This window comes from Octopus sinensis, unplaced genomic scaffold (genome assembly GCF_006345805.1).
Source record: "Octopus sinensis unplaced genomic scaffold, ASM634580v1 Contig13942, whole genome shotgun sequence".
Lineage (NCBI taxonomy): Eukaryota > Metazoa > Mollusca > Cephalopoda > Octopoda > Octopodidae > Octopus > Octopus sinensis.
In genome coordinates, this window is record NW_021833065.1 from 312,026 (window position 1) to 326,758 (window position 14,733).

The 14,733-nt window shown below is 31.5% G+C and overlaps 1 protein-coding gene across 11 annotated transcripts in view; it reads left to right on the forward strand.

Annotated features, from left to right (window-relative positions):
• Positions 1–14,733, forward strand: part of LOC115229953 (septin-7) — a 169,757-nt gene that overhangs the window by 148,046 nt on the left and 6,978 nt on the right. For 9 of the 11 annotated variants that reach the window (XM_029800212.2, XM_029800210.2, XM_029800211.2 and 6 more), the window contains 4 exons: positions 2,836–2,949; positions 3,149–3,284; positions 3,828–3,973; positions 10,561–10,625. In XM_029800212.2, the coding sequence (XP_029656072.1) occupies positions 2,836–2,949; positions 3,149–3,284; positions 3,828–3,973; positions 10,561–10,597 (433 nt within the window). In that variant the 3' untranslated portion in view covers positions 10,598–10,625. Of the gene's footprint in view, positions 1–2,835; positions 2,950–3,148; positions 3,285–3,827; positions 3,974–10,560; positions 10,626–14,250; positions 14,300–14,733 lie in introns of those variants that run through there. The other 2 variants (XM_036499415.1, XM_029800207.2) reach the window with 2 other exon arrangements.

The following is a 14,733-nucleotide window of genomic DNA, read 5'->3' on the forward strand; positions in this document are numbered from 1 at the left end:
GAGCGAAAACACCTAAAGCTCCATGAGGCTCCGGCAGGGGGTGGTGGTGATCCCTGCTGTACTCTTTCACCACAACTTTCTCTCACTCTTACTTCCTGTTTCTGTTGTACCTGTATTTCAAAGGGCCGGCCTTGTCACTCTCTGTGTCACGCTGAATATCCCCGAGAACTAGGTTACGGGTGCACGTGTCTGTGGAGTGCTCAGCCACTTACACGTTAATTTCACGAGCAGGCTGTTCTGTTGATTCGGATCAACCGGAACCCTCGTCGTCGTAACCGACGGAGTGCTTCCACTAGCTTGTAACTGTAAATCATTGAGTAAAGCAGATTTTTTTAGATTATAAATGTAATCTGATGGGAGGAATAGAGGAAGCTATCCTCAAGCTAGACACCAGGCCTGGATACTTCCAATAGAATGAATTCTTCCAAATGCACCCAAGGACCAGGTGGTAGTGTTAAACAAGGTGTCAGATTAAGTCTAAGAGCTCAGAAGACAAGGAGCTAGAGCAAATACCATAAAGCATCCTGTCTAATGCTCCAATAATTCTGACAATACACTCTCCATGACTCATACTTTCATTTTATTGGTCATGAAAGGATGAAAGGCAAACAACGCAAAGCATATTGTCCTACACCAATTTTGTCTTTTACTGCCAATTTACTGTCTAGAATGTTTTTAATTATTCATTATAATATATATGCCTTGCCTTGGCTCTTCAGCTATTGATGGAATGACATACTATATGTCTTGGACAGTTTTAGACCATCTTTCTCCAGCTCTGACCACAACCAATTTCTTCCAAATAAAAAGATAGACAGACAGCAGAAAAGGAAAAGAGAGAGAGAGAAATCAATCCACTACTAGGCTGGTACTTTATTTATCTTGGAAAGATGATCGAATGTTGATTTTAGCACTAATATCCAGAATGATTACCACTAAACAATCTATCTAAAGCTTTAACAGCCCTGCCAATTGGTCATCTAGTATATATAAATTACAGTATATATGTGTGTGTGTATATTGACTGACACATACATTTCCACAATTCTCAACTGATTTTCACCAAACTTTACACACACATTACTTATGTCCTAAGGATGGTCATGCACTATAACATTTTGCCCAGAGCTCCCGTGTAAATGAACAAACTGGGGAAAATGGTGGTTTATACTGGTTTTTCTCTAATTTGTTGTATGCACATATTTTGTATGTAGGGTCTTCTATACTTTTTTTTAATCTATATAGTTGTATATTGGCATTAGAAAATATGTTTTATTGGTTTTCACATTTTTTTTATTTATTATTTATTTATATGTTGTAATTGTGTATTATTACTTACTTAGAGAATATTATAAAAGTGAAAGGATTTTGTGTCTTTATTTATTTCGACTGTCTGCTTGTAACAGTGATTAAATTGGCTAGGAACACTGTATGCGATGAATATCCAATACCAAACAATTTTACTCTCCATATTTAAACTGCATTAAAATTTGGCAAGCTTACCTTTACCTATTCTGAGTTACTTGAAAGGTGATGTTCCCTTCCCTCTCTTCTTTTTATTCATACCTTTGTTTACCCACCAATGCATTGTTTCACTTTAAGGATGCTTATTTACCCATCCATTATGATTTTTCGACAGCGACATCTTTTCACTGCGAACTGCTAATGATTCAAAGCAGTATTCGTGAACTGAAGTCAAACTCTTCATGTCTTCATTTTTTGTTACCTGAAGTCAATTTCAGAGTGGTCGTACACTGTAAGTAGGTAGCAAATACATTCCTTTAATTCTACTTTTCCAAGTAGGTATTGCCATTTTTGAATGTACCAATCATACTTCTCTCTGAAAAAGTAGCTCCCTTTGCCGACGAATAAAATAAACTCGCAAAGAGGAAGTTTCACATCTTCTTTCAATTTCCTTATACCATTTATGTAGCTATTTCTGCCAAGAAATTTAGCTTTCATGTAAAACAACTATATTTTGTAGTCATTATCCATAATATACTCCCAAAACACTTCAGTAGCTCTTGCATCACTTGCAAACTTCTGTTCTATGATCATTAAAGTGTTATGACCTCCACAATAACCAGCCATCAATTTGGTTTTCCATTCCTAGGTTAATTGGAAACAGATTGCCATGCTACTCATAAAACTTCTTGGTAGTTCAATTATTTGGTGAAAAAAATACCACCAAAGCAACTTAAGCCATCCAAAGGAATGGATGCATTTGCTTGTGTGTATGTATATATATATAGGGAGAGTTAACGGAAAAAAACAAAAGACGAAAACAGGTGGTGTACAAAACAGATGTATCAGTATAACGCTCAGGAATAGAAAAAGTCTTTTACGTTTCGAGCATATGCTCTTCTACAGAATGGGACACAGAAAACAAGGAGAGAAAAAAATGTGTGTAGTGGCTAATGATCTATCATATAAACCATGCCAAAACAGACATTGGAATTGGGCACTGTCTTCTGGTTTATCAGTTCCTGTAAAACCATTAACAACGGTAGTAGCAATATATTAAAGTAATGCTGAAAATATTGCTAAAATGAAACAGAAAGCTTAATGCCTGGAATATGCAATGCTGATGATTTTTTTATATCACTTTGAATTTAGGGTCAATAAAATTAGTCTCTTTCATAGCAATAGTAAAAGGAAAAAAAAAACTAAAAGAAAAACAAATCTGTGTAACTGTTAATCATTTGTTAGCTTTCAATGCTGCAGATACATTTCATGGTATAATGTTGAACAGACAACTAAATTTGGACAATTTTAACTATACTTTTTCACTGACTGACTATTAGAATGTTTCCTTCTTAATTTATTCTTTCTTAGGACACACATGCAAGACTTAAAAGATGTGACCAATAATGTGCATTATGAAAATTATCGCTATAGTAAGCTAGCTCCTGTCACTGCTGATGGAAAAGTAAAAGCATCTCTTGGAAAGTAAGTATTCCTTGTTTTCCTGTTATTTTCTAGATGAGATAAAGTCTTATACTTGAATGTTTTAGTTAGATAAGCAAAATCAAGATATTTCATCAATGCAAATAACAATGAAAATATCCAACAAGAGAAACTAATTATTGGAGCTATTAAAATTTACTGTTAATTAAATTATCTTTTTCTATCCCCGCTTTTTTCTTAGGGATCCCCTCACACAAATGCAAGAGGAAAAGCGTGAACATGATGCTAAAATGAAGAAGATGGAGGCTGAAATGGAACAAGTTTTCGAAATGAAGGTCAAAGAAAAGAAGACCAAATTAAAGGACTCTGAAGCTGATGTGAGTTGATTAAGTTTCTAAATATACATGTATCATTGACTACTTTGATATATCAACAGTAAAAGGACTATTGTTACCAATGTTTTTTAGTTTTAATTATCAATAATAATTGGTGTGTGTTCAGATTTGATTACATCATGATTAATGCTTGAAGAAAGTGTGTGTGTGTTATATATGTATAAAGTTTACAGGCTTCGTTGAAGATCAGAATTCTTTGATTCTATGTTCTATTTAATTATCTTTTTAACTAATTCTCATCCTAAAAGATAAAGAGAGAAATGAAAAGAACTCATTAAGCAACTGTATACCCACTTTTGCCTATATACAAATTTAGTTTTTCTTATATAATTAATCATTAGAAAGAACAACTGACCATCATGAACACATTACCCTTTATTACTGACTGAATATATAGTCAATATAGTATAAGTATACTGAACAAGAATGGCAGATTTTACTAGGCAGGGCAGGTATAGATAGGTTTATTGAGAAATTAGTTTTTTCTAAAATGCATTCATAAATTCTATTGAAATAAAATTTTAGTTGCAACGAAGAGCTGAGCAGATGAAGAAAAGTTTAGAACAACAACAGAAAGAACTTGATGAGAAATGGTCTGCCTTTGAGAAAGAAAAATCCACTTGGGAAGAGCAGATGGGAGAAAGAAGACGCTCACTAGAGAATACAAAAGAGTAAGTTAATCCCTTTTAATCAGATTACCGTATTTTCCCTTTATTCTTTTGTTGTTCCTCACTCCAGTATATATGTCTATTTTATGTTGTTCTTCTTTGATCATGGAAATAAGTGCAAGTCATTTCTTTAGCAATACAATTTTTATGTAAATGTCAGTGACTCATAGTTATTATCTAAACTGTATGATAATTTATAAACTTAAATTATATATATTCTGAAAATATAATTTAGATATCACGTCCGAATCAAACCAAGGAAACCATGTTTCCATTTGCTGGTAATGTCAGTTGCAACTCTTGACAAAAAGTCAGCAGTTGTGAAGCCCAAGTAAGGAAACTAAATAGTAGAAATATAATATTCCACAGACAATGAGAAACAACAAAAATATCAAGGCACCACCAAAGCTTTTCAGATGTTGAACTAGGAATATATTGAGGATAATATGAAATAAATCATTTTTTTGCAAATGAACAGTTTTGATGAACATTCTTTTACTACAACTAATTGCCTTACGTTAACATGTTACTGCAGTTTTTGTAAGACATCCATAGAATCATCGGTGGTCTATTTGAACCTAATAGCAACACAATATTAATATGATGTTATTGTTAGGTATGCATATGAGAAAGAAAAACAGAACTTTCAATACCTCTTCCCTCAATCCCTTAAACTAAAAGTTAGTCAACATTTTACACACCATTGAAGGATATACTCACTGGGGGTTCAGAAGCCTGACTTGGTGAGTACTAGGGCATTCCTGAAAAAAAAAACCCAGAAAATCTATATTCTGAAAGCAGGTAGGAGTAAAAGACAAGATGGGCAACCCCTTTTCAAGTATTCAGAAAGCTTTGCCTGTTAAGCAGTTGCTTTCTCCTTCATTTAGAATGCTTTGGCTGAAGGTGTGTGACATTTAGCTTATCTTTTCCTCTTTTGTTATCTGCAGTTAATACATTCTGTGCTTGACTATTCTCAGCAGACTCACTTGCTGTCTCGTTGCAGTTTTCCATTTCTTTGCATGAGTATATCACAACTGGCCATATTTTCATTTTTTTTTTCTTGCACTAAAAAAAAATTCAGTTTATTAAAAAAAAGGCAATTCAAAACTTGATTCACTTTGTTTTCCTTTAATGAAAATACTTAAAAATCAATAAAAATGTGTAACACTTGTTACTTGGCTTTGTATGTTTTTTATGATCTGTTGATTTAATATTGCTATATCCTTGATTTCATGAGACAACAACTTACAATGAGGTATTTAAATTGCAATGGTATATAACATTATCTCAATCTAGATGAAAATCAAACAAATTGATCAACTGAAGTTAATTCTAACATTTCTGACACTATTTATTTTGTATTTTCTGGGGTTTTTTTTTTGTATATTTGAAGTACGGGTGTAAATAAAAATTTCGCTCTGCTTCTTTTTTACTAAATAGATCCACTGTCATAGAAACTGGAAGTAGGTTTTTTTTTGTTGTTGTCGTTGTTGTTGGAGGTTTATAAGGTGTATACATTAACATATTAATATCCTTACTGCTTTCTCTCTTTATTTATCTAGCTATATATTCTCATTTTAGAAATGTGAGAAGTTCTCAAATCTTGATCCAAAACATTGTTTATTTAACAAGAAGGAAATGCTTTAGTGCAACTTTTATTATTAAGACAACTACCTTGAATGTTCAGTTTTCATTGTAAATTTTCTCTACCCTCTACTTAGTGACATAGATAATGTGTGAAAAAGACTGAAGTATATATATAAGTGGTACTTTTGGCTTATCTCTCATATCATATAATTTTGGTCTGATGTTGGTATTTGCTATTATGGAAATATTAGGTTTGTGAACAATAGCCCTTGGTATATGTTACCTTGTTTTCCATTTGTAATAACTAAGATAGTTATCTATATATTTTGTGATGGTAGTCTACTTCACCAGTTTGTTAATCTGTCTAACAGCTTTACATATAATCTCAAAATAATTTAATCCTGGTAGAAACATTTGATACATACTTTAGGTATGATGTTACATCCTGTTGGCATTAACAAATCATATAGTTGAAGAGTTTTATCATGTTGTGACCACTCGTAGTCTTAGGCTGGGTTTTGAGTGTAATCTCAAAAAAACATCCCAAATGCTGAAAATCACAATCTCAAAACCCCAGAAAATATATTCAGGAAAAAAATTATTTTTTTAAAAATTCTTAAAGGACATTTCTTATGATTTTAAAATGGGATTTATTTAAGAAATATTAAAATACAATTACTTCAAAAAGCTTTTAAGTGTATTTCAAGGATAGGCTCCATTGGTGAACATACGTTCCAGCAACTTTAAGAATTGGGAATGTAAAGAGTTTCTTTGTCAGATACTTTTACTCTTTAAATATTGAATACTTTTGTTCTTAAACTATTGAATACGTCTGTTCTTTTACTGCAAATATGTGTACAGTGATGAATAGCTTTTGGATGAAGTCATAAACATGTTTGATATTGAAACTACATCCCCGATTATGTCTTCCATATCCTTCCATATAATGACAGTAAATCATTGAATTCAAGATTGTATTTCTGTAGGCAGTGTAGAATGGTATTTATACATCAAAAAGATGAAGTCGAAGGGAGATAAACAAGATGCAAGAATTGTTTTGGATTTTAATCTTTAAATACGACATTTGTGATGGAAGGTTTTCGGGGAGTTTTGAGGAATTTTAATGTTTGGGATTATAGCATTTAGAATTGGTTGTTCAGGATTATCAGGCTATAACTGTTTGGCATATGAATTCCTTAACCTTCACTGGTCTATCATTATTTGCATTTCTACAAGATATTGATACTCTCCTGTGTTATCTCTCATGAGTAGTTATTTGTTTGAAAACTTGTCTTTAGAAATTATAAATATTGTAGACCCTCTTTAAGTTAACTGTTTTCTCTCACTAGTTTTTCTAATGAAAGCTCAGTATGATTTCAGTTAGTCTGTTTTGGTAAAAACATATCTTAGCTATTGATAGATTTATATCAGGGTTTTGATAAACTTTCTTTCTCTAGTAAATGGGCAAGCTTGCAAATCTTATCAAATAAATGACAAAATCAATGATGATGATACTAAAGGATCTCTTATTCTTTGATCTCTTCACTTGCTAAGAATATTTTTCTATTGTTAAAACCAGATATTTAGAATAACATCAGTAACCATCATATATACTACATTTAATTTTACATTACTTCTCAACATTTGAACAATTAGAAGTCCTCTGAGCACCATGATAGAAGGCAGAAAACCTCACAGAGCAATTATAAAAGATAGGGAATCTTGATGTTGTGATGATTGGATAGATGGATGGATGAAAATGTGTACTTGTGCAACTTTTTGTTTTTCAGTAATACTAAATAAGATTAAAACCACTTTCAAGAAATTATTATCCATTATTGTGCTACTTTCAATCTTTAGAAACACAATCGATGTGTGCCCCTCTCAAGAAAGGCAACTCCTCTAATCCCGCCAACAACCATTATATTACATACATACACTTCCAATGTCTTAAAGGTGATGGCAACAGCTATTAACAACATTCTCCAACACTTGATCTTTCTCGCTCTCTAATGGTCACCAGTACATAAAACCATATTTACTAGACTCACACTCCTCCTATGTCACTAACAAGTGGGATCTTACCCTCAAGAAATTTAATGAAAGCAGTGATGTGGCCCCTGATATTGGCAAAGCTTTCAGCTATGTCTTGTACATGAATCTCTTGCCAAAAATGTCTACCTGTGGGCTCCATTCATTTGTCAGATTGCACTACTGCAGAGCATACTAATAAAGTTCTCTTTGACTCTAAGTGTGATCTTTAGCTTCAGTTTTGTTTCCCATATTCTTTCTCTTATACATAACAATCTACTCTCCATCAACTCTGCTAATACCATTCCTAAGTTGATACTTAATTTTTTATGAAGAGGTATTGCTGTGTTTCTAGTGTATTTCATTCATACTAAACTGTTCATAGTTAAGCACTAACAATCATAAAGGAAGGAGTCACATTAGAAATAAGAATTCGCACAAATATTACATATCTTTACATAAAATGTTTCTTAATATCTTCATTTAGATATAATGTTATAGTATATCCGGGGTTGTTAATTAGATAAGCAGTATATATTTTACAAAAGAGGTAGAATATTAAACTTCCTTGGAACTTTTTCTCTAGTATTAGCTTTTGAAACTAGCTTTCAGGACATTTTCATTCAGAGTTAAAAGCATAATAAAGAGATCATTTAATGTGTGAAAGCTTGCATAAGTCTCCTAACTTGTGATTTGCCTAGAAGCAATTCCAAATTGTAACCATTTAGAGAACCATGGGATTCTGTTCCAAATTAGCTTTAAAAAAAATACAACGGCTCATATAATGTGGGAAGAGAAACTTTTATCAATGTTTGCAAATATATTATGCATATTACTAAATGGCATTTCTCAGTGCACTGGTAAGGGTTAGAATAGTAGTGTTAGTATGAACATATGTTCATAAGTAGTAAATGTTGGGTTTGCATTTATAATTGTATTTGATTTCTTTACTAGAAAATAGATGCTATTGTATTTCCATATATTCAATGTTATCTCTTTCTTAAGTTTATTTTTATTGATTCGTGTGACGAGTTGCAAAGACCCTGTATTTTAAAGGAAAATTAGGATATTGCAACATTCATACCTTCCACAAGGGTAATAATGGTGTAAGTAAAATGAACTTACATCAACTAAGAATCAAAACCAATGAGAAGCTTTTCTTGCTTGCTTGCTCTACATGTTGTAAGCTTTGTATCTTATTTTCATAATTTATTTTAATTCTAAGCTATATTTTCTTTTCAAGAGGCAAGATAAGCATGCTTTCTTAACTTGAAAGTTGACTGCCCCGGGTGGTTGGGTGTATAATTGTATAATTACTGAGCACTGATATATCATAATATTACCTTTTACTTGTTTTCAGTTGTTGGACTGCTGCCAAACTGGGGTACTTATTTTCTAAGTATGGCACTTATTCTATTGATCTCTTCTGCTGAACCTATTAAATTATGGGGATGTAAACAAACTAACACTAGTTGTCAAGTGGTCATGTTGGGGACAAACAGAAACATAAACACACATATGCATGTATTCATATGTATATGTGTATGTGTGTGTATATATATATGTGTGTGTGTGTGTGTGTATATATATATATATATATATATATATATACATACATACATACGTACATACACACACACACACACATACATACATACATACATACATACATACACACACACACATAATGGGCTTCCATTCAGTTTCTGATTACCAAATTCACTCACAAGACATTGGTCAGCCTGGGTTACAGTAGAAGTCACTTGCCCAAGTTGTCACCCAGCAGGACTGAACCCAAGACCATGTGGTTACAAACACAGCCTTTTTACCTATGTTTATGTAGGTATAACTGTGTGGTAAGAGGTTTGCTTCCCACCCACATGGTTCCAGCTTCAGGTTCAGTCCCACTGTGTAGAACCTTGTGCAAGTGTTTTCTACTATAGCCTCAGGCCAACCAAAACCATGTGAGTATATATGATAGATGGAAACTAAAAGAAGCCTGTTTGTGTGTGTATGTTTATGTCTGTGATTGTGTCCCTACCACTGCTTGTCGACCAGTGTTGACTTGTTTATGTTCCCATAATTTAGTGGTTCAGCAAAAGAGACTGATGGAATAAGTACCAGGCTTTAAAGAATAAATAAAATTCTTCAAGGCAGTGCCCCAGTGTGGCTGCAGTCTAATGATTGAAACCTGTAAAAAGAAACAAAAGAAAAGTTTTGTTTGAAATTATGTGCTAGTGTCTAATATGAATAAAACATTTTTCCTGTTGCATCTGGCATTTTATCAGTGACAGAATTTTACAATGGCTGCAATACATAAATGCAACCATGTGATATTTGAATAAATTTATATTTTAAATGAGAAATATGAGCTTCACAGTTAATCTTTTCACCATTTTGCTTTACAAAATACACTGGATAACACTAAATCAGTAATGATCTTTTATTCTTATTGGAAGGATTACTTTTGATATATTTTAGTACTTGTATACAATGTAGCTTTATTTAGAGATTTATTTTCTTGCTATGGAAATAGTCTTTAATATTAGTTTCAAATCATAAAACTAAGGGGAGATAATTATATTTAATTCTTTTCTAATCACTAAACATGATTACTTTTTGTCTGTAAATATATATATATATAATGATTCTTTCTTAATGTACTAATTCTTTTTAACAAATTAACATTATTAATTAATTGAATTATTTTCTTTGAAGTCTGAATTCCCTTGATACCTCACATAATCCCTCTAACAGTTTGGGTAATTTTTATCTTGCTTTCCTAAGAGAGTAAAAAACAATAAAGACAAAGAAAATTTTGAAGTATTTTTAACCTACTAAAAAGCCCTTTAAAGGGGATACAATAATAGGTCATTTCCAGTAGTAATATCTACTACATTAACATTCTTCATCCTGCATCTAAACTCTAAGGAAACATTATTCCATTCTGGTAAAGTTTCTTTCGCTTTCAGTGCGGCCTGGTCTACTTTTTTTCGGTTGAAACGCTAAATTGATCAAAATATCACAAGGAGAGCAGGTATGTCGTGAAATGCTAGCGAAGTAGATAAGAAAATGTAACTATAATCAAAACCACTGAATACTAAAACAACCGTCATGCTTTGAAAGCAATCAAGTGCATGTTATTGGCATGAACTTTTTTTATAACCCTTTCATCTCCTTTTTCTAAAAATTGCCTCGGCCATATCATCTGTCAGATATGTAATCCAGTTGTATAATTACACATGCTGTGAAATTAAGAACTGGATCAGCATGAACTAACGTTTTATTCGTATTTATATGAAACTGACATGTTGATGCTTCGTTTTGTTTGGTCATTAGATTTATTAAATCTTCAGCACTTTGTTTGGAATCTAAACAGTGTTTACCATAGTTGTTATTTACTGACTTCTTCACTACCTCTTTAAAAATAAGTGGAGTTATATTAACACATGCTTTAATAATTAATCAATTTCACTGGTGAAAATATCTGTGTTAAATTTATAAAGTAAGTCAAAGGGTCTAGCAGCACGTTTGGTTCCTTATGTATTATTTCCTTTGTGATTTTCTAGTTGGCCTCAAAATTGACGACTGAATGATGATGGTGTATTTTTAAAAAGAATATATTTAAAGTATAAATGATTCCTCGTTGTGTATGTTTGTGTGTGTGCGCACATGTGCAGGCAATCAAAAAATTTTGTAAATTTCTGTTTTGATTGGCTGTTGAGACTTAAAATAAAAAGAATTCATATGACCAGTGGAATATTGGAAGAAGTTATATATAAGATTCTGTAAATGAAGAAATATGAATAAAAGTTTAGTTACAATATGAAAATAACAATTGATATACTTCTGACTAATATTACAATGTGATGAGTGACAAAAATGCAATAAAGCCTGATATGGGTCTATAGTTTTAATAAAATAATGCTGTAAGCTGCTTTGATAAACATTTTTACAAAGTGTCTGTAGTATAAAAGATATATTTCAGATACAAGAAAGATATAACTTAGTGTGATTGATATGATGGTGTGTGACAATAAGAATGTTATCTTGATATCTATACTAGATTAATTTTTTTTATTTTATTAAGTTTAAAATGTTTGGGGAAAATATATACTGTGCATTGAAAACATTTCAACAATGTAAATGTAGATATTGCTACTATCCAGGTGCTTGTAGAAGGACTTCTAATTGTAAACACAGTTGCTTCAATAATTTATGTGCAAATAAATTCATTTCTATTCATACTGCTATGATAAAAAAAAAAATATATCACAATGTTACTGATAAGTATTACTCAAAGTAGCCGCTAAATTTTTTCCATGTATTTTTCCACTGGGTTTTAAACTGATTTAAGGATTTAACCAATAACCAGATTAATATTTTCAAATGATAGTACAAGAAAAATCACATTTGAGTGTCAAGATGTTAATCTGTCAAAAATTTCCCATTTGTTTCTTCTTTGAGGTATGGAGGTATCAGAATTATGATTGTGATGGCACTTAAATTTCAAGTTCTTCAAACATGTAGGGCTTGGTTTTCCTTTGTATTATCTAATGTGTAACATCTATATTGTGTTTAAGCCAATATTTTCAGTACTCATTCTTTTACAGGATATATTTTTCCAAACTTGGTATAATGATTTTGTGTATTGGATGCTTCATATTTTGAAAATAAACTTGATTGTTGGTTATGTTTGGTATTATATGATGTCACAGTTCAACTAACTAAATTGTCACAACCTATGCATTAATTGTTGCTGCATCTTGGACTTTTATGAGCAGGGCTCGTGTTTTAGGTTTTTCTTGTGATTTGTCTAACAAGTTTTATAAAGGATTATTGTGTTGTACTGAAGGTTTTTTTGTAGGTGATAATAATTTGTTTTATGTCATTATTTCTGGAGTGTGTATATAGTGAGCCATTTGTTTGGTGTGTTGTAAGTCATTTCAGATATGTTACGATAATTTTTAACCTCTTCATACAACTTAAATGTTGTGATTTTAAATAGCACCTTTTTCAATTGTAGGAAAGATCTTGACTGATTTTCAAAAAGTTAAAGCAAAATATTTTACTACTTCCTTTTTCTCTTATGGTTTAGTTTACAATGAGTCCACCTAATTCTAAATAACTACCACGGGGTGATATAGATTGCTGTGTATGCAGTGATAGCCCTGTGATATTGGTAAATTTTTGTTGGCTTACATTAAAGTATTCAATTCTCCCTATAGAAAAAAGTAATTTTCTTCAAAAGAATTGTGCTTAGCCAGCTACCCATCCTTGTAAAAAAAAAAATTATAAGAAATTAGAAAAATAAAAAACAAGAGATACCTGTGATGCACCAATTTTTGTCTCATCCATTTGAAAGATAGAGTGGTATGGTATAACATACTTTTGTTATTCTAAAAATGGTGCTTTTCTTCAATAGCTATTATCTTGCTTAATTTTATTACTTTTCTTTAAATATATCTGATGAAAGCCTCCTTATTTGGATTGACCATTATGAATGTTATCGATAATTGTTTATGAGATTCATTGCCATACTTAGAATGTTTCAAATTTTGCTCAAAAGTGTCTCTATATATACATATTTCAATATTGCAAGTATCTTTATAATTACCATCAACAGTATAGTTTACCATTTGAATATTGCAATGGGTCCACAAACTTGTGTTGTCTGTCTACTGGCCATCCTATTTGTAAGAATTTAACATAATCAGGCATTTTTTTCCCAAATATTTATTGGTTTGTGTGAAGTTATAACTTTGACCAATTCATAACTTTTCCTCACTTGCATGCATCATCCATTCATATGACATCTTGAAGCAGTCACCTGTCCTGCATATATTGGCCAATGCCTTTGATACCCCAGCTGCTTTTGCAACTCACTTCTGCTCCACCTTTCTTCCAGGTTAACACTGGAAATTCAACAGACTATACTGAATTCATTTCTCCTTCCTAATTATTACACATTCTCTGCATTCAGTGTCTGTATTACACAGCGATATATATATATATATATATATATATATATATATATATATATGTATAGCCATAACTTTTCATGCACATCTCTACACTGCCTTTCACAAAGAGAGAAAACCTTTGTATAAAAAGAAACAAGTTGTAAGGCCTATTATTCCTGTCTATTTTAAAGAATATATTCATTCACAAACTTTATTCTTTGAGAATAAAACCTAATTTCTCTATTTTATTCCTTGATTACCATTTTGTTTCTTAAATTTTTTTTTGGCATTGTATCTATTTTTCTAGAAATTAATTGATTATACATTATTATTTGCATTTTTAATGATATATGTCAAATAATTTTGTTTCTTTCTGTAGTTATTCTGTTCGTCCTGATTTTTTAAAAATGAATTTATTTTTTAGTCTTAAAAAAAATTAATGTATATTTTCATTATTATCCTTATTATTAGTCATTTTATATTAAATTCAAAATTGCTTATAAGGAATTTAATTCCTACAAATGTGCTTATTTCAGTTGAGAATCTGTATGACTAATATTTAGAACAATATGCTTTTCAATTATGCACAGCCTCTATTCAAGAGGTTCCTCTCTTCTCTCAAACTGCTTGATCCCATCTAGCTTGCATATTCTCACCTATTCCTGTGATATAGTGAATATTTGTCTCAAATATTTTCAGTGGCTTTCGCAACTTGTGTGTCTTACCCTGCTAAGTGGAAACCAATGTGGTTTGTATTGTGTCCTTTGTATGTCTGTGTCATCCTGCTTAGCAGCTGCTATTCAGCATTTGAGCTTCGTGTGTTGTCCTTATTGTGGGTAAGGCTGTGAATATTCTGGAATAGTTTTACATTTACAGATTGGATTGTATGTATTATTAGATGAGGGTTTTTTTTTTTTTTCGTTTTTCTTCAGAACCTTGTCATCTTCATATATACATACCTTCATGTTACTGCCTCAAACCCATTCCTTTGCATGATTTCAGAGCTTTAGTTGCTGCCTTGTTGTTATTTTTTTCAATTACAAAAAAAAAAAGTAAAATAAATGAAATTTAGATTCTCATGTCTTGAGTAATACATTTATTTTGTTTTTGCTCTGTATCAAATGAAAATCATTTGAGTTCAATAATTAAATTTTAAAATCTTCAAACTTGATATATTATCCT